Genomic DNA, 11683 nt, shown 5'->3' with positions numbered 1-11683 from the left:
ACATCATGACACGAAGTAAAAACAGACTAGAGTACACATGGCGGGGCCAGTTTGAGGGGGATCCAACAGTTTTCTCCACAGTGGCTGTTGCCACTGCTGTGCCTTTATGTCCAGTGTCTATCCAACTGAAGCACAAGTTCTTTTATATTGGTTTTTATGAGTGAAAACAATGATGGACTGAGACTCACCTGAAAGCAGGTAAATTATAGGTCTCACCTGCAGGATCATGCACACCTGGACCATCAGCTGAAATGCCTGGACCATGAACTGAAACATCTGGAACATCAACTGAAATACCTGGACCATGAACTGAAACATCTGGAACATCAACTGAAACGCCTGGACCATGAACTGAAGCACCTGGACCATCAGCTGAAACATCTGGAACATCACCCGAAACACTTGGGTCATCAGCAAATTTGACAGAAACGCTGAAACTTTGGTTTCTAAAATTTTATTTTAAATAAGTGGCTGAGCTCAGGTCAATTCACTCATTCACCCTATGCTCTGTTCTGCTTTTTGAATTATGGACACAGTTACACATAAAAACTAATGAAATAAAACCAGACAGTTGTTCAGTGACAAAAACAATCTGATGAAGAAAATAAAAAGTAAATAAATATACAAATAAAGAGATCAGTAGTTATGTAATGGAAAAGTTAAATTCACACACATGCTGTCTGCTCAGTATGCTCAATGTTCTTATTATCTTTTTATTTGTACTGTCTAACCTTGTTTCCTTTCCTCTGGACAGTCCCGTCTCTCAGACGCTGCACACAGATTTAGTCTCTACACACACACACACACACACACACACACACACACACACACACACACACACACACACACACACACATCCTTGTTTTTGTCACTTACCGGGTCCCTACATAGACTTACATTCATTTCCAGGAGACTTACCCTAACCATAACACACACACACACAGTCTATATTGATGCACATAGCCTGGTTTCCATAGACTGACTGCACAGTTGCCCATCTAGGAAATACCTATGAAGGCCACATACAGTACCTAGGACACATTTCTGATTGGTTCCAGTTAGCGGGGGATAGTTGACTGATGTTATAAAAAACCTGACTGTAATGTCTCTCTTTTGTCACTCACTGACTCTTTGCACTGACTGTGTGACCTCTTGATCAAGATACTGGTACTGTCTTATGCTATTGTCTGATTCAGTTAAATTACACAAAGACTACCCAAGAGCCTCCTTACTGATTTCCACAACAAGTTACACAAGTGTTTTTCTTTTAACTTTAATCATACACTCATTAATTTTTTATTGAGCTAAAATAAGTTTTGAAACTCAGCACTGTTTGGGGTAAATGATGGATTAACATTATATACTCTTTGGCCTTCCAATAATGAATCCAGTCTGAAGTTACTCATTTTAATGAGGTGTTAATAAATGGATTTGGTTCATGAAGATGTTCAAATTTTTTTAAGCTGCTGAAAACATGTTTTGTAAACCTAAAATCAGGTGTCGGTTTCTTAACAATTAGGCTCTTTTATAGGAAAAAAGTCTTCACAGACAAAAACCTTTAATTCTCTGCTTTGATGTTAAAACAAACTCAGATTCTATTAATTCATAAGCCTTTAATAAAAGCTTTAGTTCTGCCATGTATCAGAAGAGTCTATAAAAAGTATATAAAAACAGTTTGAATAACACAGAGCAGATAATACCAATATACACAGACAGTGCAGAATAATACAGAGAATACATGAACGACTTAAGTTATAAACCTGACTCAGGACCTGCAGTGCCACTAAATGCTCACTAAACTGACTCATCGTTTTCTGTTTTTAAAAGAAGGTTTAGATGTAAAAACAAAAACCCTCCAGGTAAAGCCCATTTCCTCAGTCAGTGCTGAGGGTTAAATAACCCAGTGTCACCTGTACTTCCTGCTGGTCATGTATTCATCAATTAATGAATGGTCAGCAGGTGAGGAGGGTGGCAAAGGTCAAGGGTCAATTAAACCCTCTGCTCTGCCTGTCAGGAAGAGTTGGGCTGACCTGGAGGTTAAAAATCCTGCATCTTCACTGTCAGGCAGCTGAATCCTTCACATGCAGCTCTCCTCTTCCTCACAGCTGCAGGATGAAGCAGGGGGCTCCTCTGCTTCCTGTTTGTCCTCTGATGATGTCATTTCCTGTGTTCCTGGTGCAACTTGAGAGGTGGATTCTGATGTAGGGTCTGGTAACTCAGGGCTGCAAAGGAACCACACCATCGTCATCACCATTATTAGTAGTAAAGGCAAAATCACATCTGTAAAAACAGCCGCTTAGTGTTGTGTCCGACTTGAACCTGACATGCTCTGACACAACGCCTACACAGGCAACGATATTCTTATGACATTGAATTGGCTCGATTTTTAAAATCCTTCTCCTAACATACAAAGCCCTTAATGACAAGGCTCCATCGTATTTTAAGGACCTCATAGAGCCTTATCATCAGTGCACTTTTCTCTCACAAGGACAATCTGGCCATGGCTGCAGTACGTAAACACTTTATGCAGATGTTTCACAATAAAAGCCAGGCCTCAAAGGGGAAAGAGGGTGCCCACACACTGATGTTTTGATTAGTGCAACGTTTTGATCGTGTGACTCTTGAAAGTCTGGACACTGGAATTTTCATCAGACAGACTGTGGTTCGATCACCGACCATCGGCGCCGAGTGCAGCCGCTTAGTGTTCTGTCCGACTTGAACCTGACATGCTCTGACACAACGCCTACACAGGCAACGATATTCTTATGACATTGAATTGGCTGTAGTTTTGCAGGCACTAGTAGTCAGCCAGGCACTGATTGCAAGAGCTCAGGGCATGATGGGAGATGCCTGGCTCTCACCTGAACGGAGAGCTGGTTGGTTTCGATGCTGGATCAACAGCATGATGTTTAACAGAAGCATTACACTTTTAATGGGAGAGGTTGACTGTTTTAGTATTAGTCAGCTTATGCACTATGAAGTTGTGCCACCATCGCAGAATGTGCTGTGATGGTGACTTAGCGTCAGAGACACTCTGTTGTCAGACTGCAGACAGTCTGTGATAGCACTGCTGTACAATATGAACATTACTGGCAGGCTACATATCTGACAGATCAGCAGTGAACATGTCTGCTAATTAATAATATCAATTTATGCAGTTTCATATCAAGTGTATGTTTTACACTTCTGAGTGTACATCATTAAACCAGCAGCTGTTTGGACCCTGAGTAGAAGCTGAAAAAGTTTGGTTGATTACATTTTATTAAATCAGGGTCAGATCTAACACGATGGGAGTTTGACAAACTGAAGGGTGTTGCAATGCTCCTAAATTGTCCGTCTTAACTTTTTTGTCACTGCCCCCTACTCGCTGCTCTCATCCACTGACCAGGACCGTGCATCTCAAATGAACTTATCATAAACTCGTACCATACTGTGTCCAGCACAGCGCCGGTTTCTATGGTGATGTCAGTGATGGGGATGACGTATGCGCCGTGGGGGCCTGCCTCCACTGGCTCTGCCTCTGACAGGTGAACATTCACCTGAGGGGAGGGGCTCCCTGTGAAGGAAAAGACGATGGGGTTTTAAGAGAAACTACCTGAACCAATACAACCTCAAGCTGCGGGAAGAAACATGGACAGTGTCGGGAATCCTGGCAGAAATCAAAGAACCTTTAGTGACACAATCGTGATGATGTCATTATTTAAACTTTCCCTCTGTTTTAAACCACGGTGACACATGGAGAGTCTGAAACAGCAAAACCATTCCACAGATCTAGAAATCTAGCATCTAGACCTACTGAGCTTTATGATTTATCACTTTGTCGTGAACTCTTTTGTCCTTGTCAGGCTCCTGTAGAAACAATGGCTCAGTGTGATCCGACTACTCAGTGGTTTTTGATCTGATGCTCTGAAGTTCACCTGTGCAGGTGAGGTGTGTGGGTGATCTACCTCTTTCAAAGTGAGTCAGCCTCATGGTGCCAGTAAACCAAAAACAGCTTATTCCCTCTGATCCCTGTGTGTTGTTGCCTGTATATCTGCACATTGTGTTGTGCTGAATGTGTGCTACCAGCTGTGCTGCGTTGAGCATTGTGTGTCTGTGCAGTGTGTTACCAGTTGTGGCAGTCTGATCTGCAGCAGCGCTGGATGAAGTCAGCCTGGATCGAACAGCAGCTGGATCTTCACCGTTCATGAAGTTCTCGCTCAGCTTCACGTAACGCTGACACGCAAAATGACAAACGATAACTACATTTACTGATCATAAGCACATGACAAACTTCACCACAGATGTGAGAAATAAAAACAAACTAAAACACCTTGTGTTTCCTAGATGGGCAGTTTGTTTTTAACAGTGTGGATGTGAGTTTCCTTTCAGAGTTGTGACGTCAGATGAAAGATGTAAAGATGATGAACTGGGTTTTATACCTGTTTGTACTCGTCAGGCAACATGTTTCCCACTGAAACGACAAGCGATGAGAAACCGGGTCTGGACTCCGGCTCTCGCTCCCAGCAGCGTTTCATCACCTCATATCTGTGCAAAGACGCGGTTTTAGTGCATCATTTACCCATTAGTTCATTAACACACACAAAGACACTGTTTGTCAGTCTGTGATACTGTGACTCCTCATGGGAGTGTGTAGTGTGTCCCGCATGTCGCGGGGAGCGTGTAGTGTGTCCCGCGCATGCCGTGTGTCCTACATGTCATGAGGAGCGTGTTCAGGCCGGTTCATTCTGTAGCCTCTCTTCAGAGCACAGTAAAACTCCTGGGTCATGGGGAGGTCAGGGTACGGACTCCTGCCTGGGACAAAGAGATAAGCCACTGATTTATACAGGACAGACAGGGGCATGCAGATGTATACTGGTTTATACTGGTTTACCCAGAGAGAAGATCTCCCACAGTAAGACTCCGTAGGACCAGACGTCGCTTTGGGAGCTGTAAATGTCCTGGAAGATGCTCTCTGGTGCCATCCACTTCACCGGCAGAAAGTTCTGAACAAGAAGAACACCTTTATTGTCATTATATGATGAACATATAACAAAATCGCAATATTCTCTCTATGATGCAAAAATAGCATTCAACATTGAATAAACAAACAAATATTTAAAAGGTGCACAATTAATAATAACGGACCAGCTGACAAATGATAAAATAGAATCAAATCCAGGAAATACATGAACCTGAATATAAGCTTAATTGTATCTCAGCTGTAGCAGAGTAGCTCTGATTCAATCACATGTTTGTGCTGTGATTGATTCGCTGCTCAACAGCCTTGGTGTAAAACGTATTTCTCAATCTGGCTGTGCAAGTTTTTATTGACCTGTACCATCTCCCAAAGGGTAGAAGCATGAACAGGCAGTGACCAGGGTGAGAAGGGTCCTTCAACAGCACCAATGAAAGGATGGTTTCTGGCTTTGGAACATTTAACCAGAAACGAAAACTTCTGAATGTATTTTAGACAGAATGAGGACTGTGGGTTGTGTCCTCCAGATGTTCAGGCCCAGTATGAACAGGAGGAATGACTACTGCAGGAAAAAACTGTGAACTTGCCCTTTAACACTGTAAACTCATTGTAATTATTTTAACTGAAGTTCTGGATAACTGACGTTTCCTTTGGCAACATAGTCCTGGTCCTTCATCAGGTCTCGGGCCAGACCAAAGTCACAGACCTTCACCAGCTTCCCCCCACAGACCAGGACGTTCCTTGCCGCCAGGTCTCTGTGGACACACTGGGGACACAGAACAATACACATCAACATGTCAGAGAATATTTAGACATGTATATCAGCTGATCACTGTGACCATACCTTTCGTGAGGAGAGGAAGTCCATGGCCTGAGAGATCTGGTAGGAGAAGCCGAGGAGGTCACTGAAGCTGAGCAGAGGGGAGTCACTGAGGAGGAGAGAGGACGCCTCCTGCTGGTCTGAAGGGGAACCACAGGTTGAGACTGCTCATCAATACTCCTGATCAATACTGTTTGATTTACTTTGTTTCACAACCATCCTGAGTTATTATTAATTATTAATATTGTTACTCTGTTGTTTCTGCATGTTTCTGCGTGGGTTCTCTCCGGGTACTCCAACTTCTTCCCACAGTTCAAAGACATGCAGCTTAGGTTGACTGACGACTCTAAATTGCCCTTAGAAGTGAGTGTGAGTGGTTGTTTGTCTACATGTCACACCTGTGATAGACTGGCGACTTGTCCAGGGTGGACCTCATGTCTCTCCCATTGTCGGCTGGGATTGGCTCCAGCCCCCCATGACCCTATTCAGGAATAAGCAGTATAGGATGGGTGGTAATTTGTTCCAGCTTCCATCATGTTCTGACATTGTTCAGTTTAATGTGAGCACATTAAGCTGAGCTGTACACACAAGATGCAGATTAAGTACACAGTGTGCTACAGAAACAGCATAATACATATATGCACCTGGTGGTGTGCAGGGCGTCTCGTACACCACCGGTTCAATGTCAGCATAGCTGAGCTCCTGCATGGCAAGGTACTGATCACTCTCCTCCTTATTCATGTCCATGTAGCCGCCATCACTGTCACTGAAGGCGAGAAAGAGAGGCCGTCATATACCACAGACGTTTGACATGAAACATGCGTTTTATTTTTAATGTGTGTTGACCTCTTGGTGTGTGCGTCACTCTGCAGGAAGGTGTGTTTGCTCCTCTGCAGGTAGTTCACCAGGTCTCCATGACAGCAAAACTCCGTGATCAGATAGACAGGACCTGGACAGACAGACGGGTGTCAGAGAGACAGGTAAAGTGTCCCGTAGATGCAGCTGCAGTTCTGTGCTCCCCCATTAGGGGCTCCTGTCACTTCTCACTGCAGACTGCACATTCCAGTGTTTCCCATACAATGACTTGTTTGAGGCAGTCTACCAGACACACACACACACACACACAAAAACACACGGTGACGAACCGTCTGAACAGCTCCTCCTCTCCGTGTTTGTTTTTTAACATAACACTGTCAATTGCAGAGACAAAATCCATCCCGTCCAGAACCTGAGCTTGTGTCAGTCCAGGTGAGTTTCTCTCTGTCAGAGTCATGTCCTCACCTCACCCTGAGCAGTCTCCCTCTCTGCACCTGCTCCTCTGGTTGATAGAAACACTGACAATAAATAATGTGACCACTTGATCCAGACCTGGACCTGTGGATTACTCCTGTGATCAGTTGGTCTGAGACCAGCTGCGACAATAATATCTCCTCAGTCTGATATGTTCAGGTGTTTGACTGAGCCTACAGTCGTGACATCGATTAGCCTGCCATAGTGACCACAACACTAATGTTTCAGTAAAGTCACCGTCTCTAGGTCATGATACTTACGTACTGATGCTAGAATTCTGACAGGCTGAGGCTATAAAAGTTACTTAAGTACTGATGCTAAAATTCTGACAGGCTGAGGCTATAAAAGTGTCTGCACTCTGTGTGGTCAGACACCAGGATTGTGGCTTTACTCTGCATGTCTAAGTACGACCCGAGAGACTGATCCATATCAAGCAGAGACAAACATTCCTGAGATCTTTTATTATGAAAGAGTAAACAAAGTGTAAACAGAGAGCAGCAGGAAGTGACATCATGAGTCAGAGACAAAGAATATTTCAAGATTAAGTCAAAGTTAAATCAGGATTCCAGTGCCTACCTCCCCTCGTGCACGCTCCCAGCAGGTTGACAACGTTCAGGTGAGGACCCAGATGAACCAAAACCTTCAGCTCGGACATCAGAGACTGAGCTGCATCACCGCTGCTCGCTGAACACACAGACACCACAGGTTTGACTGATTTTTGGCCTGAAATGAAACTGCTGAGTTGAAAACATCACAAATGTTTGGCAGATGTCAGCTGTCAGAAACAGAAAAGCTAAGGGGAAGCTTCTTCAGTACTAACATCTTACATTAAAACAGTGGAGAATATGTTGGACTACAGTGTCTGCACCAACAGCTTCATGCTCACACACAGTTTCTGACCAGTCAGGAAGAGAAGCTGTCAGCTGTCTCAGAAACAGAGACCAACTCTGGAAACTAAAAACTTGTATGAAATGTAGGCTGTCAGACCAAACTGTGTTCTGCAGCACTGACAGAGTGAGAAAGAGAAAGAGAGAGAGAGAGAGAGAGAGACAAGTGAACAGAGATAGACAGGGTTATGGTTAAACAGGTGAGAGCAGAAGAAAAAGAGAGAACATGAGCACTGTGAGTGTCAAGATCCCCATTCTTCTTGCTAATGCCTCACTTTTGTCTTCTTAAAGCTTCGGTTTTATGTTCAGCAGCTTTTAAAACCGTCACTCTGGGTTCTGTACCTTGCTGGTTGTGCATCCTTTCACACAGCAGCTTTTAGGCATTTTTCAGTTTTTTGTTAAATGATGCCTTCACATAATACAAAGTCAGTCAAGTGAAATAAACAGTTTTCCCCCCACAGTGTAGGTGCTGCCTAACTGTGCTCTATCTCTATACCCTCCACATCTTCATTAATAACACATACACCAAAACATTTTCTCTTGTTTTGTGGATTTTAAAAAAAGCCTTTGATTCAATCTGGTATGACAGTCTGTTCTTGAAAATAACTGAAAAGGTATAGGCAGAAAGTGTTATGATATAATTAAAACAATGTATACAAATCTTAAATATGCCATACAAATCAGTAATATGGAAACAGACGTCTTCCCCCAGAGTAGAGGGGTGAAACAGGGTTGAGTCTCAGCCCCACCCTGTTTAACACTTATCCTGATGAACTGGCACAATCTGATATCCCTGGTCCCTCTGGCACACAAGTTAAATGCCTACTGTTTGCAGATGCTGTTGTATTGCTAGCTCCAGCTAAAGCAGCATTACAACAGCCGGACCATCTGCATAACTTCTGTCAGACCTGGGCCCTGACAGTTAATCTGGAAAAAACTAGAATTAGGGTTTTACAAACACAAACCAGATGTCAGGGAACAACAAATAACAGGTTTTTATTGTGCTCCACTGACACAGACAGGTGAACAGAGAAACAGAGGCGGGTACATACATTTGACCATCTTCACAGCTGCTTTAGTTGTAGAACCAGAGTGAATCAGACCAGAGATGGTTGCCTCAACGACACGACCGAACACACCTGAACCCAGCACCCGACCTGGAGACAGACAGGAAAGGAGAGTGAGACAGATGCTGACTGCTGATCTGTTTTGGCGTGGACTGATGTTCTTGTTATCATGTTGTTGAAAGCTGGTGTCATCTCATGGTATTACCTAGTACTACGTTGTCTCGTGGCACTTCCCATGAGGAGCTGTAGGGCAGGTGGGTGGGGTCCAGGTAGGTGCACTGCAGTCCGTCAGGACTCACAGACTCGATCACCTTCCAGCGAACTTCATAACGAGGTTTCTAATGAACAGGAAGTAAAAAATAAAAGACTCAGAATGTGAAACTAAAACGTAAACTGTTGTTACATGCTGTCATGGCAACCAGAAGACTATACTAAACTGTACACTTTGCATCAGGTCTGCAAAACAGACTTACAAACTGCAACTAGAGAAAGATTTCAACAGCAACTCCAACCCAAGGCAAATGTTGCAAAGCATCCAGATCATTACGGAATATAAAAGCAAAAATAATACTCAGCACAAAACAACCATCAACACTGCCATTCTAGCAGAGAACCCTAATAACTTCTTTCCTCAATCTGACAAAAACAACAAGCAAACCCCAGCCAGACTCAGTGTGATCAATGATCAACACACTCGTGTCCTGCACACACACAAGGTGTGGCGTGCCCTTCGCAGCATCAACATGCAGAAAGTAGCTGAGCCTGAGGGTGTACAAGGGAGGGTACTCCAGGCCTGTGCTGACCATCTAGCAGACATTTTCAGCCTTTCTCTATCCTCATGCACAGTTCCAGCATGCCTCAAATCCACCTCCATCATGCCTGTGCCCAAAAAAACCTATAATAAATCTGTCCCAGTGACTACTGGCCTTTTTACGCTCACCCGCTTTCTCAAAATGTTTTGAACAACCAGTCCTCACCCACGTTTAGACCAACACCAGTTTGCCTACCAGCTAAAAATATCGACAGAAGATGCCATCTGTATGACCCTAAACACAGCCCTCTCTCAACACCTATGGCAGGATGCTCTTCATGGACTACAGCTCGGTGTTTAACACCATTATTCCAAATAAACTAGCCGGTCAACTACACACCCTTGGACTAACTCCTTCAATATGCAACTGGTTACTTGACTTCCTCACAAATCGCCCATAGACTGTTAGACTAGGTAAACACACATCATCCACCCTCACTCTGAACACCAGTGTCCCCCAAGGCTGTGTGCTCAGCCCTTTCCCTTTTGCGCTCCTCACTCATGACCACCGGCCAACCCACAATTCAAATACCACTGTCAGGTTTGATACGATGGCCACTGGGCTAATAACAGTTCATGATGACTCTGTATACAGACGAGGTTCAGAATCTAACAGCGCTGTGTGCAGACAACAACCTGGTGTTTACTTTGAACAAAGAATAAAATTAGTGCAGACAACAACCTGGTGTTTATTTTGAACAAAGAATAAAATTGATGAGGTGTCCCATTAAATAATGAGTTGCTGTTCTGTTTTCAATGTGATACAGGGCACAGATAATTTACACATCACTTTTTTCAGTTTTAATTTTTTTTAATATGCTGTCCTAACCTTTTCTGATTTGGGGTTGTAAAAAGTCCATGGAGATCATTATGGATTTTAGAACTGCCGACAGTCCTGTCGCCATTGTAACAGAAGCTGTGGAAAGAGTCTCCAGCTTCAGGATCCTGGGTGTCACTATCGCTGAGGACATCTCCTGGGCTGACAACACCTCAGCAGTGGGTAAGGCACAACAACGCCTTTATTTCCTGAAAAGGCCAAGGAGAGCCAGCGTCCCCCAAAAACTGCTTATGAGCTTCTACAGATGCGCATGGAGAGCACCCTCACCACCTGCATGACAGCTTGGACCTGCAGCAGCACCAAAGCTGACAAAAAAGCCCTCCAGCAAAAACAGCACAGGACATCACTGGCATGGAACTGCCATCACTGAACCACACAACCCTTGCCGTTTAGAGGGCCATGAACAGCATAAAACATGTTACACATCCTGGAAAACACCTGTTTAGCAATAGCAATATGAATTTGACCATTTCTACAGTATGGAAAGGCTGACGTGCTGCTCCTATTGCTATTACTATTGCAGTACAAGTGCAGTATCATTGCTGCTCATTACTGGAGAATGTGAATACCTCGTTTACCTCAATTTACTGCACCTCACTGCACTTTACAACTGATATTCTATATTGTATATATTGTGTAACCTATTGATCTTGTTTTTTTTATTTATATCTTATCACAATTCTTTATTCATATTTCTAAGATCTATATTTCCCTTCATTTTTCTTGTCCTCACAATAATGTGAAGAACTTCTACATGTACTGCACTGTAGGAGGCTGACAACTGCAATTTCGTTGTATTATGTTTAATGACAATAACGTTCTTGAATCTTGCAGTACAGCTGAGCTACTACTGTGCTACTTCAAACAGTTAATACTAATACTCCCCTACATACTGACTTTTCTCCAGAGGATGATGAGGATGATGAGGAAGATGATGGCAATGACGACCAAAACCAGAACTGCTGCTAAAATTGCAACCTGAGACAGGAGAGCTGGAAACAGGCAGGCAGACA

The 11683-nt window shown here is 43.6% G+C and overlaps 1 protein-coding gene across 1 annotated transcript in view; it reads right to left on the bottom strand.

The window, feature by feature from the left end:
* Positions 1–1610: 1610 nt before the first annotated feature.
* The window catches only part of LOC109955104 (platelet-derived growth factor receptor beta-like), an 18608-nt gene continuing 8535 nt past the window's right edge, over positions 1611–11683 (bottom strand). The window contains exons 14-27 of the mRNA XM_020590949.1: positions 11568–11662; positions 9227–9359; positions 9007–9111; positions 7644–7751; positions 6624–6726; positions 6422–6543; positions 5802–5917; positions 5601–5723; positions 4874–4985; positions 4695–4794; positions 4422–4527; positions 4110–4215; positions 3427–3556; positions 1611–2222 (exon numbers count right to left, since the gene is read on the bottom strand). Of these exons, the coding sequence (XP_020446605.1) occupies positions 2078–2222; positions 3427–3556; positions 4110–4215; positions 4422–4527; positions 4695–4794; positions 4874–4985; positions 5601–5723; positions 5802–5917; positions 6422–6543; positions 6624–6726; positions 7644–7751; positions 9007–9111; positions 9227–9359; positions 11568–11662 (1604 nt within the window). The 3' untranslated portion in view covers positions 1611–2077. The remainder of the gene's footprint in view (positions 2223–3426; positions 3557–4109; positions 4216–4421; positions 4528–4694; positions 4795–4873; positions 4986–5600; positions 5724–5801; positions 5918–6421; positions 6544–6623; positions 6727–7643; positions 7752–9006; positions 9112–9226; positions 9360–11567; positions 11663–11683) is intronic.

This window comes from Monopterus albus, unplaced genomic scaffold (genome assembly GCF_001952655.1).
Source record: "Monopterus albus unplaced genomic scaffold, M_albus_1.0 scaffold13.1, whole genome shotgun sequence".
NCBI classification, from domain to species: Eukaryota; Metazoa; Chordata; class Actinopteri; order Synbranchiformes; family Synbranchidae; genus Monopterus; species Monopterus albus.
Note: the sequence above shows the minus strand (reverse complement) of the source record. Positions and strands in the feature narration are given on the sequence as shown.